This window comes from Penicillium samsonianum, assembly GCF_028829775.1.
Source record: "Penicillium samsonianum strain IBT 33392 chromosome Unknown utg000001l_segment0_segment0, whole genome shotgun sequence".
Classification (NCBI taxonomy): Eukaryota; Fungi; Ascomycota; class Eurotiomycetes; order Eurotiales; family Aspergillaceae; genus Penicillium; species Penicillium samsonianum.
This window is the reverse complement of record NW_026643259.1, coordinates 2371966-2389663: the sequence shown is the minus strand read 5'-3', so window position 1 is coordinate 2389663 and position 17698 is coordinate 2371966. Positions and strand designations below refer to the sequence as shown.

Here is a 17698-nt window from a genome sequence, read left to right as displayed (position 1 = left end):
ATTGTTGATTCATGAACATGGAAAGGCTCCTTTGAGGGCCCGACCATGATCGTCACTGTTGGTCCTTGAATTTCGAATGAACTTAGTAGTGGTAAAAAATGAATTCCAGCCATTTTACTTACTTCTTGATTCGCCTTTTAAGAGCGTGCTTTTTGGAGTCCTCCAATGACCCCGATAGGCCATTTTTGAAACGAGAGGGAGACGATTGATTTGTGGACATCATGGACTTGAACGGTTTCTTTGGGGCCCCGACCATGATTGTCACTATTGGTACCTTAAGGTTGAGCTCTGAGTCAAATTAGTATTGGTGAGTGGACACTTTCAGCCGTGATACTTACTTCTTAATGTCACCTTTCAGGAGTGTGCTCCTTGGATTCCTTCCTCGCACTAGCTATTCCCTTCGTCAAGTCGAGGTTTGAAGTAGGGAAATTCGATGCCGGCAGATTACCATTGGTGCTCACCCACCTCCTCCCACTTCTCTCTTCGTAGGTGTAGTATTGGAAGGAAAAATGTAGTCATTTCAAATTAAAGATGGGGAGAGAGGAATGAAAAGGTGGAGGTATACAACACAGGGAAGGTGCATTGAAGAGCTTGTTCGATACGGTACTGCATATACCCGTGGACATGTACACTACTAGTACGGCAGTCTCTAACCGCCAGTGCGCCATACCTGATTTTGCCTGCAGTACACTTTGTATTTGAGTATTTTATACACAAAAATAGTCGGCCGCTTTTACGGCCTCGTCAAGTCCTTTTTAGCAGTCTTCTCAAATCTCTTTTTAAATGCCTTTTTTAGTGTTCTTTGTCAGATTTCATAGCTCTGTAGAACCTAGCTTCTACAACTCTCTACTCAATATATCTCACATTGCACCATGCACTTCGACGTAGTCCTCTCCTGACATTCATATTTGAGGATCTTTCAAGATTCTTCTCATTCGGTCTCTTCAGAAGTCTATTTTCATAGATATTTTCTCTCCCTCCTCAATATAACATTTGATTACTCATGTACTATGAGAAAATCAGTTATGACGCACTCGCGATCAGAGACTGCCGTGATGTACACAGATCAATCAAACCTCACAATGCAAGCAATCCAAAAACATTATCTGTACCAATAATCCAGAAGCATGTAAACTTGGAGACAAACAACCTCCCTCCTCGTGTCCATTTTCAAAATGGCCGATTTACAGGATGCACAGCTCATGCTTAGTACGGTTTGTCCTATCCCTTCATCCTCTAACCCGCAGAAAGAATGCAACAGCTAAAAGATTATCTTCCTACAGAAATTGGGCAAAATGCAGCGCGTGAATGTGCAAGCTCTCATCGGTATAGATGAAAGCGGCGAATTTAGCCCACCGGGGATCGCCCCGTCCACCTTATTGGAGAAAAGCGGGTCAACAAGAATCCCGGGAGGACGAGTCGGTGCCCAATAATCCTATCACATGGTGTAAGGTATGTTCTTGACCATCTACCATGTATTACTCTTGTTTACATTCTTTCGAGGCACATAGTGTATACCAATGCAAATCGTTGGAGCTTTGTACAGAGTCGATGTATTTATAAAATGATGTTCTCAAATTGATTTATTCTTCTATAGCGCAGATCGTTTCTCTGTATAGACATAGAATAAGTATCTTTTTGTTGATATGTCATCTTAGTTTCTACTAGATGTATCTTCCAAGCACGACCATGTGCCTAGATGCAGCTTAGCCAAATTTCTCTTACTTTCACCCAATCGAAATATATAAACCGATAATAAAATAAAGTTACCTTATGTTCTTTATACCCCATTGATCATAATTTTGGATCTTCGGCAGGTTCGATAAGCTGGCAGTCGCCATGTTTCATAACGTTCTTTCGACTGATTTTATGGAAATTGTAGTTAAGTGAAGCAATCATTATTCAACGTAAGCTAAGAAAAGCAGTCCTACTTGCTAGCGAATTGACTCGCTAGCTTCCTATACAGTCTTGGATAGCTGATCTATAATAAGAGCACGATAAATCGTGGGGTATGTTAGAACCATTTATGATAACATCCCGAATGTATTAATATATACAGATAGAACAGGATCTATAATAAGAAAGACACGATATGCCATTGCAATAGTATAAAAACCACTAGGATCATGCCGTGGTATGATAAAAAGATTCATGGTGGAGTGTGAGAATGATAGATTCATTGAGAGAGTTGAGAAAGCTAAGTTCCAAACTGAGAGAAATCTGACAGGTTCAGACAGAGTCAACAATGCCAATACTCGACTCATCGTTATCTTCATCGCTGTGATTGCCCACATTGATTCCTGATCCACCTATGCCGCTCTTCCCTGTATTCCTCCCTCCACTCTGGGTCATGACCTTTATCATCGCCGTGGTTTCCCACATTGACTTCAGAATCACATACATACCAGAATCCTATTCTCTGGGTCATAACCTTTATCATCGCCGTGGTTTCCCACATTGACTTCAGAATCAGACTTCCCAGAACCCCTCCCCTCCACTCCAGGTCATGACCTTTATAATCGCCGTGGTTACCCACATTGATTTCAGAGTCAAATTCACCAGATCGAGCCATACCGTTCCTCCTCTCCTTCTCTCTGATCTCCTCCTCCTCCTCCTCCTCCTCCTCCTCCTCCTCCACTTCACCAGTATAGTAATTGATCCCCCCCCCCGGCGGACCGGGGGGGGATGGGTGGGGTGCGTAACGAACGAGACATTATATGTAAGGAACTGAAGCTTTGAAACCTTGTTAGTATGATCAACCACAAGCAAGAATCATATGAAAACACTCAGCAGATTGATGAAATTCTGATTGAATCGATGGTTACAGAAGAAGACTACTTGCATACCTATGAATTCAATGGCATTACCCACTTGAGAGTGGGTCCGTGCCCAGCCCCACCCGGGAGGGGACTTGCTGACCAGTAAGATCAAAAGTCGTTCACCACACCTCCGTACTACAAGTACACTAACCATATATCAGAAATTGTAAAGTGAGATCTGTTGAATACATAATTTACCTGGAAAATCGTGTGACCGCCAAATAGTATTAAGAAGAAGACTACTGTTGATACACAACATCGGTCAGAGCTATGTCGTTCCTTCCATTTGTGTAGTGCCTTCTGTTTTGGGACACAGGGTCTCTCCCCCCTTCACTTTCTTTTTCTTTCTTCTCTCTCTCTCTCTTCTCTCTGGTCGACAAGTTCCCCACCCCCGGGGGGTCTCCCAATCTATGAGTTCTAAGCTGGATTGGTTCCAACGAGCCTGCCTGAGAATACCCCCTCAGGCCCCTCCCGCCGTGGGCTGGCTCGCTCCGGCAACAGCGCAGGGCCCACCGGCAAATATTTGGTGCCAGCGTACTTCGTTTACGCCGTCTTGAAATTGCACTCAACCCTGGCATTCGAAGAGATCTACCGGCATGCCTACAAGATCGTGTTGATGATGCGGGCACCTGATCTTTACGAGCAAGTCAAACAACTGGAGCAGGACTGGCTGAAAACGAACGTCCGAACACTCATTGTCGATTCAATTTCTTCGAGCCTCGTGCGTGCCAAAAATCCGCCAATACGCAGGACCAGTCGAGTGAGATGGGGAGGCGGGTGAGCAGTTCCTCACTGTCCTAAAGGATGCTTGGGAAGATCATCAATTGGGTATGGGCATGGTTACCGATGTTCTGATGTATATGGTGAGTTTCTTACGCTCTAAGATATTGTTATAATGCTCTAACTTCTTACGCAGGACCGTATGGTAGCAAGCCGTACTCACCCACCCATCGACGTGGCCTACATGGCTCTATTCCAAGACCATATCCTACGAGCTCCCGTCCGTGCCGGCTCTTCTTTGACTGCTATAGATGTGCTCGAATCCACCATACTCTTTATAATCCAACTGGAACGTTCTGGGCACATTATTGAGCGGCCGCTCATTCGGCATTGCATCTAAATGCTGAAGGGTCTCCACGAAACTGCTATAGAGGAGGTCTATCTCCCCGCCAACAACTTCGCGCCATCTCCGTTAGACCCTCTTGTTAACGGGGCTGGGAGGGAGGAGCCTCTACGAAACTGCTATAGAGGAGGAGAGCTCAAAGCTTTATCTAACTGAGTTTGAACCAGCCTTTCTCGAAACGAGTAAGGACTTCTACCAGGCGATCCTATTGAGACGAGGATCCTATTGAGGTGAGTATCCCATCAAGATAAGGATCCCTTTGAAGAGATGAAGATATTCCCAGATGCTAGGAACGCCAATGTCGATGAAAAATGCGGAGAGAAGAGCGCAGTTCTCCTTCACCTTTTTTTTTCTCTTGAGTTTTCTATTTACTCACTTTCTCTTGGTTTACTATGGCCGTTAAGATAGTAGTAATGAGGGCTCGTCATAAGATTCGAGCTCCCCGAAGGGTTCGTTGACACCGCGGGGTCAAAACTACGAAGCTATCCACTAACTATACTTGTAGGGAGTCTCCTATGCCAATACCGAAGATTTCGATTCTATATGGACAGTCCTCTCATCATCATTGACTGAAATTAATACTAAAAATGCACGTGCTCAACCATGTTGGCACGATTTGATGCCACCGCCGAGATTACTTGCGGTTTATCACGGGAGGGCTTGATACGGCTTTCGAGTTAAATCGCCGCCGCCGCCGCTGGTCAGCTTCTCCCCGGGAACGCCAAGCTCCACCGCGTGAGAGGACCCACCATCACGATATCTTCCAAACTTGCAAGAAAGCGTAAGGAAAAAGGTGAAAGGAAAAGAAGAGAAGCTGAAGCTGTAAGTCAAGATCTTCCATGTCTTTCGCATCGAGAAGTTCCTCACTGTCCTGAAGGATGCTTGGGAAGATCATCAATTGGGCATGGGCATGGTTACCGATGTTCTGATGTACATGGTGAGTTTCTTACGCTCTAAGGTATTGTTATAATGCTCTAATTTCTTGCGTAGGACCGTATGGTAGCAAGCCGTACTCACTCACCTATCTATATGGCCTCTATTCCAAGACCATATCCTACGAGCTCCCGTCCGTGCCGGCTCTTCTTTAACTGTTATAGATATACTCGAATCCACCATACTCTTTATGATCCAACTAGAACGTTCTGGGCACATTATTAAGCGGCCGCTCATTCAGCATTGCATCCAAATGCTAAAGGGCTTCCACGAAACTACTACAGAGGAGGTCTATCTCCCCGCCAACAACTTCGCGCCATCTCCGTTGGACCCTCTTATCCACGGGGCTAGGAGGGAGGAGCCTCTACGAAACTGCTACAGAGGAGGAGAGCTTAAAGCTTTATCTAACTGAGTTTGAACCAGCCTTTCTCGAAACGAGTAAGGACTTCTACCAGGCAGAAGGGCAACGGCTGTTGGAAAAGGTGATAATGAAGATGAAATTAAGGATGCATGAAGATGCAGAGAGAGATGCAGAGATGCAAGATATGCAGGACGCATATAGAGAATTTTTGTGGGAAGAAAACTCTGTTATTGGGGTTTAGCACATGGGGCACATGGTCAGATAGACTCGAGAGTGTAGGTTCCTATCAGATCTTTTCAGAAACGTGAAAGGCCTTGAGCTGTTCTAACGTTCCCATTGTTGTCGAAATTGTCCTGCAGGCCCTCTTCGGGCATAGTGACAGAAATGGTGAGCTCATCGTCACCATCCTTTAGCTTGATGTCTTCGGAGCGGTTTTCATAGTGTTTGACGCGGTCATCTTGTTCAACAAAATACACGATGACTTCGCCACTCTCGCTCTAAGCGCGTTCGATCGCACCCTCTTCGACACGCTTCGGAAGGTCGGCATTTTCCTGCAGGCGCTCTTCGGGCATAGTGACAGAAATAGTGAGGTCGTCATCACCATTCAGCTTGATGCCCTCGGAGTGGTTCTTATAGTATTTGACACAGTCATCTTGCTCAACAAACTGCACGATGACTTCGCCATTCTCAATCTAAGCGTGTTTAATAGCACCACCGTAGACGAGATGTAGGACGCTGGAGATGTTTGCCCACTCGGGAAGATTTCCGAAAACAAGTCGAAAGAGAGGTATTGAGAGGCTGAAAAGAAAAATGCCAAAAAGAAAAGAGAAGGTCGTACCCAGGTCGAACCGGGGTTGCGGGTAAATCACTGTTAGGACCGTGGGCCCCTAAGAAAAAGTGAGATTTGTTGAGATGGAGATGACGTTAATCTCTAAGATGGGATAACTATCCCATTGAGACGAGGATCCCATTGAGGTGAGGATCCCATTGAGGTGAGGATCCCATTGAGATGAGGATCCCTTTGAAGAGATGAAGATATTCCTAGATGCTAGGAACGCCAATGTCGATGAAAAATGCGGAGAGAAGAGCGTAGTTCTCCACCTTTTTTTTTCTCTTGAGTTTTCTATTTACTCACTTTCTCTTGGTTTACTGTGGCCGTCAAGATAGTAGCAATGAGGGCTCGTCATAAGATTCGAGCTCCCCAAAGGGTTCGTTGACACCGCGGGGTCAAAACTATGAAGCTATCCACTAACTATACTTCTAGGGAGTCTCCCATGCTAATACCGAAGATTTCGATTCTATATAGACAGTTCTCTCATCATCATTGACTGAAATTAATACTAAAAATGCACGTGCTCAACCATGTTGGCACGATTTGATGCCACCGCCGAGATTACTTGCGGTTTATCACGGGAGGGCTTGATACGGCTTTCGAGTTAAATCGCCGCCGGTCAGCTTCTCCCCGGGAACGCCAAGCTCCACCGCGTGAGAGGACCCCGCCACGCCCCCGCCAGGAAGAGTCCCGCCCCCGCTTTCCCCAACCCCGCCGGGGCCCATCCTACCAACCCTCCTGCCAACATGATTCCCGCGCGGCCGATTTGAACAAACGGGGCCTGCCTACCAATATCCCTCCAGGCCCCTCCCACCGTGGACTCGCTACGTCACGGTGGGCCAATCGACAAGCTTTAACAGGCGAGCCGTGGGCTAGCTCGCTCCGTCTCCGGTAACAACAGCGCCCGTAAGGGCCCGCCCGCAAATTCCAATAATACCCCCGGACTACGTCCGGTGAGAACCTGCCCTTACCCCCCGACCCCGACTAACTCCGCTGCCGCCATCTCCTTCACTAGAAGGGCGGGAGACGTCACCCTTTTTTAAAAAGGAAGAAGAAAATGACGATGATGATGATGATGCGAAGTTTTATTTATAAATATACTGATGTATTTTTTTATTTTTTTTCCTAATCATATCATCAAACGTGCCCCCGGGCTACCGGTTTCCTCGATTTTACCCTTAAAAATAGATCAAGCCTAACCCTAACCTTATACCGCTGCGAACTATACGAATCTAGGATAGTATTTAGTGCTATCACTGCTTATCCGGCGTCTTCTTTTGATTCTCTATTATTAAGAATTTGAATATGTATAGAGAATTTAGGTATAAAGTTTAATATAGAATTTAAGTATAAAAGAAATCAAGTATTAAGAATATAAAGTATATAGTTATAAGAATAGTAGGCCGTCTATAAGACCGTATAATGTCCTTTTTAGTAGTATTTTTATCAGTCTTTTTAGTGGTCTTTTTAGTGGTCTTTTTAGTGGTCTTTTGTTTAGATATTTCTTCCTTATAAATATTCATATTACAATATATACTGTAGGCAAAGCATTGGCGGTTAGAGACTGCTATAGTACGTGGTCGATGCAGGCAGTTAGCGAGATTATCAGAGGATAATGAGAATTCAGGAATTTGACGCAGTTATCTTGTTCAACAAACTGCACGGTGGCTTCGCCATTCTCGCTCTAAGCGCGTTCAATCGCACCGTCTTCGACACGCTTCGGAAGCTCGGCATTATCCTGCAGGCCCTCTTCGGACATAGTGACAGAAATAGTGAGGTCGTCGTCACCATCCTTTAGCTTGATATCTTCGTAGCGGTTCTCGCTCGCCACTGCCACGGCCACCGACTCCACCACGGCGACCGCCATCGCTGTCACTGGCGCTCTGGTACGGGGGTAAGCCACATGGGCTGGACATAAAGTAATTGGCTCGTCCTGTCCGGTTTGGACGAAAAGAAGCTGCCGTGTCCATTTTGTTGATTCATAGACATGACACACTGTGATTGTGTGCTCTTCGGATTCCTTCCACGATCCTAGCATGGCCATTTTGAAAAAGAGCGAAGATGCGTAGATTGATGATTTATAAATGTGGCACACTGTGACTGTTGGCTAATCGAGAGTGTGTTCCTCGGATTCTTTCTACGATCCTAACATGGCCGTTTTGATCTAGAATAAATATGAATTTGTAATAGAACAGATAAAAGTGAACTAGTGGTAACAGTATAGAGTACTAGGCTCTCCTAAATTATATTGACTAAATGCAGTCTAACTACGATATAATATAGCGGCTATTATATATAGGAATTAGTGATATATGTTACTTGCTAGGTCAATCAACAAGAAAGAGTGCATTCAAACTAGAAAAGCAAAGATGGGGAGAAGGAGAGAGAGCAAGTGGTGAATCCTAGGGATCTTATAGCAGAGCTATCCCACAATACAAACAAACCCCTTTCCCAATTAGGAATAGTAGCACTTCGAAGAACAAAGGAAATAAAGCAAACAAACGATCTCTAGCATCTGATAATATACAGATCGTGATATAACCCCCACGAAAAAATCCATCTAGTCCCTAGATGCTTGAAGATTGGTAATAGTAGTATTGTAGTCGAAAGTATCACTAGACTTCGGCAGAACCCATTTTGGGTCGGAGGCTCCGACCCAAAACCCAACCCATTTTTACATAAAAATACATAAAATATAAGTCTTGGCATTTTTGAAGATACTTTTTTAGTAGTATAAAATACTTTTTTACTTATATTTGTTTTGGTTTTTTAATTAAATTGCTATACTCTTTATATATATATTTAAATTTTAGAATTTTAAGCGTATAAAAATATAGTTTGTTTAGTTTGCACTATATTGGGGCCCCAATGGGTTACCCATCGTTGGGTCGAAGCAATGGACCCAAAACCCATTTTGGGTTGGGTTGGGTTGGGTTGGGTTGGGTTGGGTCCGGGTTAGAGTGGGTTGTGCCGAAGTGATACTGTATCACTGTATCCAGATTTGAGAGCAACTAGTTCTGGGTTAAGAGAACTAAGTCGAATTGTATTGACGGAGAGATCCATTTTATCGTTATTATAGGTATTCGAAGAAGTTAACGTGTTCGAATTGGAGTTAAAGTTATAACCGGTAAGTTGTTATACGATCTTGATGAATTCCGGGTATCTCTATCAATTCCTCACTTCTGGATTGCCGCTCGTCACTTCTCTTTCTTTCTTTCTTCATAATAGTATCAAATGATGATTTTCACTAAGCACCCGAAATTGTGCTGACAAACTAATTATATATCAGTTACTACATATCTGATTTGAGTTATTTAGGCGACTAAGATGTTCTATAATAACTCGTATTTTATTAACATCTATTAATCTAGGACTATATCATAAAGATACGAGACCTCGTTCTTCCGTCTTAGCTTATATAACAACATTTAGTAACGTATTTCACATGCGAGCCGCCACCACAAGCGAGCCGCCATCTCCAAAACACATAGTAAATGCGACAAATTATAGCTTCATGTTTCAACCACAACAACTTAATTTAATTCCCGCTATAGGTAGATAGGTATTGATAAGCATTTTCAGTAACATATAGCAATTTTAACGAAATCGAAAGCTTACATTGTTGTCGTATTGAAAATTACGTCGCTGGGCTCCAGAAATATATATATGTCAGTTACTAGAAGATCAAACTCTTTAAAACTCCCTAAAGTAGCTAGATATCATATAAAAACCGTGGAATTAATAGGAAAAGCTAGTATAGACCACCGTTGTTGAGATATCAAGTTGTAATCTATCGCATTTACTATGTGTTTTGGAGATGGCGGCTCGCTTGTGGTGGCGGCTCGCATGTGAAATACGCAAAATCTAGTCCTAATTATGTAGGTACCTTATACATGTATACGATCAGATAAGTCTTCAAATAAAGCCACGGTTCTATGGTCTAGAGGTTAGGACTCTGGTTTTTGATTTACCTAGTAAAAAAAATTACCAGCAGCCCCGGTTCGAACCCGGGTAGGACCTGTTCTATTAAATTTTTTTTTTCTTTTAGTCTTTTAAATCTAAAAATAATTCGTTCTAGCGTCTATTATTTAGTTAGTTAGGTAAATCCTCCTTCCTAGCTAGCCTTTGCTTCTAAGGCTACCTTAAAAAAGGAAGAATATAGAAATTATTCTATAATATTAGTCCGGGGATTCGGTCCCCTTAAAGGAGAAAAATAGGATAGGTCCTACCCGGGTTCGAACCGGGGCTGCTGGTAATTTTTTTTACTAAAGTAAATCAAAAACCAGAGTCCTAACCTCTAGACCATAGAACCGTGGTTTTATTTGATCTTTTAAAGCATTATCACAGGATGCACTAGATTCAATCTGGAGGCAACTGAAGCAGATACAGTGACACCACTTTAACACCCCGTTACCGCCTTTTTAGGGCTCTAGAAAGAGAGAGAAGGACCTTTTATCTACACATCTACACTACGCCTGAGGTAAAAGAGAATAAGACAGAAATTAGCACCGGTGGTTGGCTATAGTTTACTACGTATAAAAAACCTGTAAATAATTTAGATAACTTAGCAAAATTATCGATATATAGGCGATTTTTGTAAGGCTTGACATTAGCGGGATGTTCTGTGAACAAAATTTCCCATGCGAAGCATTGTTTTCTACTATGGATATGGACTAGATTGGTCATTGATAGGAACCTTCCTAGGTATACCTGCATGTAGGTACTAATGAGGAGTGTGATCAAAACAGGAGACAAACAAAACAGACGATGTAAGAAATAGGTATCTTGAATCTTGAATCCGGGTCGTATGGTTTAGTGGTGATGACTCGGGTTTTTGAAGTCACGTGACAAAAAATTACCCGCAACCCCGGTTCGAACCCGGGTACGACCTTTTCTTTTCTTTTCTTTTTGGCATTTTCTTTTTCAGCCCGGTGGCTCTTATACATACAGGTACGTTCACAGCATTTCTTCCGCTAGAGATAAGTCTAATATAGATGGTCAATAAAGTGCATCCTTTCAACATTGATCTGACTTTTATCGTTAATGTTAATTGGAGTTATATATATTCTACATGGAGGGCCGTACAGATATTTCTACAGTAGAACTGTACGGTCGGACCGCACTTGAAAACAAAAATTGCCAATGACTGCCCTAATTGGAGACACCATTGGACTTAAAGTACAACCGTACCATAAACCTGCTTAACCCGTCAGTCGCACATACTTTTTCTTGGTCAAGCTTCTAAGGCGATCATACCGCGGTTGCGTCATGATAGGTCCTCGGGTTGTACATGCACGGACGTCACAAAGATGCCGATTCGCCGATCTACTGTAGGTACCCGGAATGTGGGTTTTGTGTCAACCTTGTCTGAAACATGGATACGAATCCGAGAGGACTACATTACATGCTATAATGGACTTTTACAAAAAGCAATCACCTTTATCTATACATTAATATTTTCTTTTCACAATCTTTATATTTTTCTGCATGAGTATAGCTCCGTAAATCTAAATCTAAACATATAAAATCAAACATGCATCGACGGATGTGTTTCGAGTAAAGTATGCTCGCATTATCAACTCTCAATTATGCCGGTTAACCAAAGACCATGATATCCTAGATATTTGATATATTCCTAATATGAGTTCATCCCATCAACAAGAATGTATATACGCCTTAGTTCTAATCATTCAGAAAAGCTTGGTTGTAAGTGGTTAGTGTATAAATAAATAGAAATCTTATAGGTGAGGATAAACAAGCCAATCTTATCCCACAGATTCCTATCACAGTACCTTCTAAGAGTGATTATTACTAGTATACTTTTATCGAGGTCGAGTTACCCTGATTTCTCGTTAACAATATTCAATGGCATAAAAGTCGGCTAGTCATGCTACATAACCTAACGCATGGAGTAAACCCCTTTCGAGGCAAGACTTCAATGGCATTCACTTAAATTTATTTTATTCAAGACACAGATCATTTTCAGTTTAATGTCATTCTACTATCTTAAATGCTTCTTCTAAGCTCGGATGGGCAGACACACTGGGCAGACACACTCACGACTTGATACTAGAACAGGCTTCAGACATGGGATGTTGTATGCCTTTACTTGCGAACATGTTTGATCTTACTTTAACATTATTTATATGTCATTTCAAGTTAATTCTAGTTCATTTCCATCTCAATGTAATACAATTGTATCCCTATACAGTAATTTGTAGGGTGTAGTCGGCAAGTCCCCTCACGGGTAGGGCTGGGCACGGGACCCACTCTCAAATGGGTAATGCCATTGAGTAAGTACGCAAGTAGTGTTCCTCTGTAACGATCGATTCAATCAAAAATCAATCAATTTGTTGAGTGTTTTCATCTGATTCTTGCTTGTGGTTGATCATACTAACAAGGTTTCAAAGTTTTAGTTCCTTATACACGATGTCTCGTTCGCTGCGCGCCCCCCCCCTTGGGGGGGATCAACTACTATATTGGTGAAGTGGAGGAGGAGGAGGAAATCAGAGAGAAGGAGAGGAGGAATGGTATGGCTCGATCTGGTGAATTTGATTCTGAAGTCAATGTGGGCAACCACGGCGATGATAAAGGTCATGACCCAGAGTGGAGGGGTTCTGGCAAGTCTGATTCTGAAGTCAATGTGGGCAACCACGGCGATGATAAAGGTCATGACCCAGAGAAGGGGGGTTCTGGCAATTGTGATTCTGAAGTCAATGTGGGTAACCACGGCGATGATAAAGGTCATAACCCAGAGATGGTTGGGAGGAATACAGGGAAGAGCGGTATAGGTGGACCAGGGATCAATATGGGCAACTACAGCGATGATGATATGGATGAGGATGATATGCTGGACGATGATGATATGCTGGATGATGACGAAAACACCAAGGAGGATTTGCAGGACCAAGTTAGGGTTGAGGAGATTGGAGATGCGTTGGAAGACGTCGTGAGTGGACCGGAGGGCGAAGACGTGGATATCGTCCGTGAGGAGATTGTGATCCCTGATAGCCAGGATGATCCGGAGATTGTCATCCCTGACAGCCAGGATGATCCGGAGATTGACGACGAGATTATCAGTGATCGACTACGGCTGAAAATGCGAGCTGCAATTCAATGTCTACAAGAATATAGCAGAGACACCAACTTGAACAGTTTGAATATGGACGAAAGGCCTTTGTGTCTAGCCTACTGGCACCTGTTGAATTGCATCGATGCTGACTTGATCACGCAGCGGTTGATGGACGCAATTCCCCAGGTGGTACAAAATTTGTTTGAGAAGGATCTGATCACTCTGGAGGATTGGCTTGCGTTGCCTAATGCGGAGACGGAAGGCCGGACGGGAATATATGTGTTTATTGTGGTGGAGGAAGAAACCAAAGAAGGTGATCTCATTCTCGCAATATACGTGGGATCGACTATAGAAATTCGGGTTCGAGTTGGAACACACAGGAAACCGGGAACATGGTTAAGGAATCGGAGGTCACTGCTGTACAAGAAACTTGGGCAAGGAAAGAAAGCGTACGCTCGGGTTCTGGCCGCTTTCAATACTCCTATCCAACGAGGGTATCTCAATCTTCTGGAAGGGTTGTTCATTATCTTGCTGGGGAGTCTAGAGAAGCCGATGTTCTCTCATCGATATGTTAGACCCTGCGTTTGGTCCCTTATTCAGGTTATCCGAGAGAGAATTAGTATTCCTTGGGGGAAAAACACTTTGGGGTTGAACTTGGCGTTCCCTTTGTTGCAAGGGTTCTACAACAAAGGTGCTAACGAGATGTCACCCTGTGTTCACTGTGGGATGATGACTGGATCTCACAAAGACAGGATGATGATGGAAGGTACTGAAGAGAGCTTTCATATCCAATTCCACCGGTTTTGCGAATACCCCGGTGACCCACTGGGTGGTTATCGCTGCTCCTGGTGTCATCGTTTCAGCATAAGGAATGGGAGGCTGCCAAATGAAGAGGAGATAGAGAAGAGAATGACCTGGTGTCTGTTGATGGGAAAGTTGAAATGGAGCCGAGAAGATCCCAAGAGTGGGTACGAATTCAGATGTGATCGATGCGGCGCAATCGATGGATCGGATCGCCATCTAAGCGTCAGAGATTCGTGCTGCATTTTGTGTAACCCGTGTGCGTGGACAATAAGAAACGAGGCGAAATCCAAGATGCCGATAGAGCCAGATGCGAAGGAACTACAAAACGAGAGGCGGAGGAAGCGATACAGAGAGCAAATGGAGGACCCAGAGAAGAAGAAGATGTATGACGAGAAGAGGATGGAGCGGACGGCAAAGAGAAGGGCGGACCCAGAAAAGAGGAAGAAGGATGCCGAGAGGCGGAGGGTGCGGAGGAAAGAGCAAATGGAGGACCCAGAGAAGAAGGACATGTTAAGACAGAAGGGGAGGGATGCGTACAAAAAGCGAATGGAGGACCCAGATGCGAAGAAGAGAAGTAACGAAATGGCTGCGGCGAATAAGAGAAAGAGAAGGGCGGCCCTAAAGGAGAAGGAGAAGGTAAACACGGATGAAGAAATGGCTTGACTGTTGAAGGGAAAAGGGACGAAGGGTATATATGTTGGTAGTTTCGATGAATGGGGGTTGCGGTGCTATGTTTCAACAGCTGAACGTCCTGGCCCCTCTGGGTGTGATGGGTGCAACGGTGGCAGATCATGGTTGAAGGGATATGTTGACGAGAGGAAAGCACATCCAGGGCGCAAAAAATGAGAAAGTTGCCAGAGGAGGCACATGGGAGTTTCAGAGGTGAGCACCTTTTGATCATCAGAATAGCTCCTATATACTCACTGTGAGCGAAGATTATAGCGTGGAGTTTGAATCCCGCCTTCGCAGATCGGTCTCCCCGGTGGTCACCGAAAAAGGGTTCAGCGTCGACGGGGGCCTTCAGCATCGACGGGGGCCTTCAGCATCGACGGGGGCCTTCAGCGTCAACAGAGACCTGCAGCGTCAACGGGCTTCAGCGTCAACAGAGGCCTGCAGCGTCGACGGGGGCCTTCAGCATAGACGGGCTTCAGCGTCAACAGAGACCTGCAGCGTCAACGGGGGCCTTCGGCGTCAACGGAGGCCTACGGCGTCGACGGGCTTCAGCGTCAACAGAGACCTGCAGCGTCAACGGGGGCCTTCGGCGTCAACGGAGGCCTACGGCGTCGACGGGGGCCTTCAGCATCAACGGGAGCCTTCAGGATTGACGGGAGCCTTCAGTGTCAACAGAGACCTGCAGCGTCGACAGGAGCCTTCAGCATTGATAGAGGCCTGCAGCGTCGACAAGGGTTTGCAGCGACACACACATGCAGTATCGACAGATGCCTTCAGCGTCGACAGAGACCTACAGCATCAGAAGCCCACAGTGTCGGTAGGAGCTTCATAGCCCCCTTCACGGCAACCAGGAAAAAGCATGAGGATTGGCAATGCCGCAACGGCCTTCATCCAGCTCTTAAAAAAAAAAAAAAGAAATCCCACGTGACTGTTCAAAAGATGGGCCGATCTTGTCGAAATCCATCCTCAATCCCGTTGTTCTCACAGCTGGTCCTGTGACGAGAACTGAGCCGCTTCTCTGTCCTTGCTGTCAGCCACCGCTCTGGTCCCGGACATTTCGTATGCGGTATTATTACCCTCAATGACGGCATGCCAGGGCCTTCATATGGGGCCACTTCAAATTCAACATTTGCAAATACAAATGAGAATCATGAATGAGCTTGTTGTGGAAATTGAGCTCTTGTCGCTACACTGTCCGTTATTGAGAGATCCTCGTCGATTCCTCTCATTCCGGTCATTGATATCCCGAGTCCAGTGGCTGGCCCCACTCGACTTGGCGGTTCATTGACCGGAGACTTTCTTCGAATCGTGACAAGGGTATTGATAGACGATATAGCTTCAATGGCTGTGGACTTATCGGAGTGGCAATTCATGCGCCCTCTCGGCCAATGGCATTCTGAACAGACGCAATGCAACATGGTTCTGGGCTGATAGGGGCCCCGCATTATATGATCGTGGATGGGTTTGTTATGATGAGGGTGAGAGGTGCCGGGGATACTGGTATGAGTGCGGAATCAGTGGGAAACTGCACTGATTAAGGGTCATGACTCGGAGGAGGGTGAGGGATCTATTGACACCGGCCCCATAATCACTGTGATTGATACGCGGTGGAGGTCGTGACATGGAGCAGGTCGGGGGTTCTGGTAAGTCTGGCTCAGGAATCGGTGTGCTTGGTTGGCAATGAGGGTCGTCAACAAAGAGGGTCACCAAGGGGAGGAGGTTGGCTGTGCAAATTGCATGTTGGATAAGGGATATGGTAATGAGGAAGGTCGGATGATGAACCCGGACAAAGAAGAAGCGCGGCCACTACTGCATCTCATGCATCTGGAGAGCGTTTCCGACATATCAAAGTCGCAGAGTCTGCGCCTTTTTGCAAAGTAAGCTTTCCTTTAACTTCCCACCCCGTTCTATCTTAATATTCAACATCAACAGACTTCCCTAGCACGTTCCAGTGGAATATGCTACCAATTTTGTGGCCATTTCCTCGTCTCCAAGAGAGGCACATGGGAGTTGGTGGGCTTGAATGCGAAACATAAAGAAAGTTCAATCGCATTTCTATCATCATCGGCTACATTTTCCGCGGCGCTCCATCTCCTGAATTGTCTCGACACGAATATATGTGATCAACAATGGTGCAACTCACAGGCCAGTGTGAGTTTGAAATCAATGTTTTGACATGGGAGATGGAGCATCTTGAAAGTTCAACTCGAACACAACCAAGCCTAGTGGACGTCCTCGACCATACTATGGCCATTCGGTGGTCAAGACGGACACAACCTCACAGGCCAGTGTGAGGTTGAAATCGAAATTCTGATCCCCAATTCGGATAGTCCCTGGGCTATAGCCTTTCATGGCTGGCCCAACTGAATAGTGCAAATTCAATCCTATTCACTCAAAACCGAACCAACTCGATCGAAGCTATCAATCCCCTTTCCACTTGCAATCATCAAAGACATCAAATCACAAGCATCAAATCACAAGCATCAAATCACAAGCATCAAATCACAAGCATCAAATCACAAGCATCAAATCACAAGCATCAAATCTCAATACCACAACTATCAAACCCTCTTCTCTCACAAAAATTTAATACTGCAACTATTCCCATTCGAGCATTCACATTTTCATCGGTTCTCAATTGAATCACAAGCATCAAACCTCAATACCACAGCTATCAAATCCTCCTCATTCGCAAGCATTCAATACCGTAAGTACAACTCTTATTCGAGCATTCACAGTTTCGTCGCTCAATTCAATCGCAGGCATCGAATCTCAATATCACAACCATCAAATTCTCCTCATTCGCAAGCATCAAATCTCAATATCTCAACTATCAAACCCTCTTCTCTCGCAAACATTTAATACTGCAACCATTCCCATTCGAGCATTCACATTTTCATCGGTTCTCAATTGAATCACAAGCATCAAACCTCAATACCACAACTATCAAATTCTCCTCATTCGCAAGCATCAAATCTCAATATCTCAACTATCAAACCCTCTTCTCTCGCAAACATTTAATACTGCAACCATTCCCATTCGAGCATTCACATTTTCATCGGTTCTCAATTGAATCACAAGT

At 44.6% G+C, this 17698-nt stretch overlaps 6 protein-coding genes across 6 annotated transcripts; 4 read left to right on the top strand and 2 right to left on the bottom strand.

Moving 5' to 3' along the window:
• Positions 1–1175: 1175 nt before the first annotated feature.
• Positions 1176–1433, top strand: N7471_000923 (uncharacterized protein; the record flags this gene model as incomplete). Its single annotated transcript, XM_057273644.1, has 2 exons — positions 1176–1214; positions 1284–1433. 2 exons carry the CDS (start codon positions 1176–1178, stop codon positions 1431–1433), a joined length of 189 nt encoding a protein of 62 aa, XP_057141823.1.
• Positions 1434–2751: 1318 nt separating this feature from the next.
• Positions 2752–3939, top strand: N7471_000922 (uncharacterized protein; the record flags this gene model as incomplete). The annotated part of the gene is made up of 4 exons (XM_057273643.1): positions 2752–2881; positions 3284–3540; positions 3623–3682; positions 3736–3939. The coding sequence occupies 4 exons, from the start codon at positions 2752–2754 to the stop codon at positions 3937–3939; spliced, it is 651 nt and encodes a 216-aa protein (XP_057141822.1).
• Positions 3940–5532: 1593 nt separating this feature from the next.
• On the bottom strand, positions 5533–6224 carry N7471_000921 (uncharacterized protein; the record flags this gene model as incomplete). Its single annotated transcript, XM_057273642.1, has 3 exons — positions 5533–5693; positions 5754–5928; positions 6183–6224. The coding sequence occupies 3 exons, from the start codon at positions 6222–6224 to the stop codon at positions 5533–5535; spliced, it is 378 nt and encodes a 125-aa protein (XP_057141821.1).
• A 1528-nt stretch (positions 6225–7752) lies between these two features.
• N7471_000920 (uncharacterized protein) lies at positions 7753–8112 on the bottom strand (the record flags this gene model as incomplete). Its single annotated transcript, XM_057273641.1, has 1 exon — positions 7753–8112. The coding sequence occupies one exon, from the start codon at positions 8110–8112 to the stop codon at positions 7753–7755; it is 360 nt and encodes a 119-aa protein (XP_057141820.1).
• A 4239-nt stretch (positions 8113–12351) lies between these two features.
• Positions 12352–14607, top strand: N7471_000919 (cell envelope integrity TolA family protein; the record flags this gene model as incomplete). Its single annotated transcript, XM_057273640.1, has 2 exons — positions 12352–12361; positions 12485–14607. The coding sequence occupies 2 exons, from the start codon at positions 12352–12354 to the stop codon at positions 14605–14607; spliced, it is 2133 nt and encodes a 710-aa protein (XP_057141819.1).
• Positions 14608–14786: 179 nt separating this feature from the next.
• N7471_000918 (uncharacterized protein) lies at positions 14787–15448 on the top strand (the record flags this gene model as incomplete). Its single annotated transcript, XM_057273639.1, has 2 exons — positions 14787–14826; positions 14880–15448. The coding sequence occupies 2 exons, from the start codon at positions 14787–14789 to the stop codon at positions 15446–15448; spliced, it is 609 nt and encodes a 202-aa protein (XP_057141818.1).
• Positions 15449–17698: the final 2250 nt, after the last annotated feature.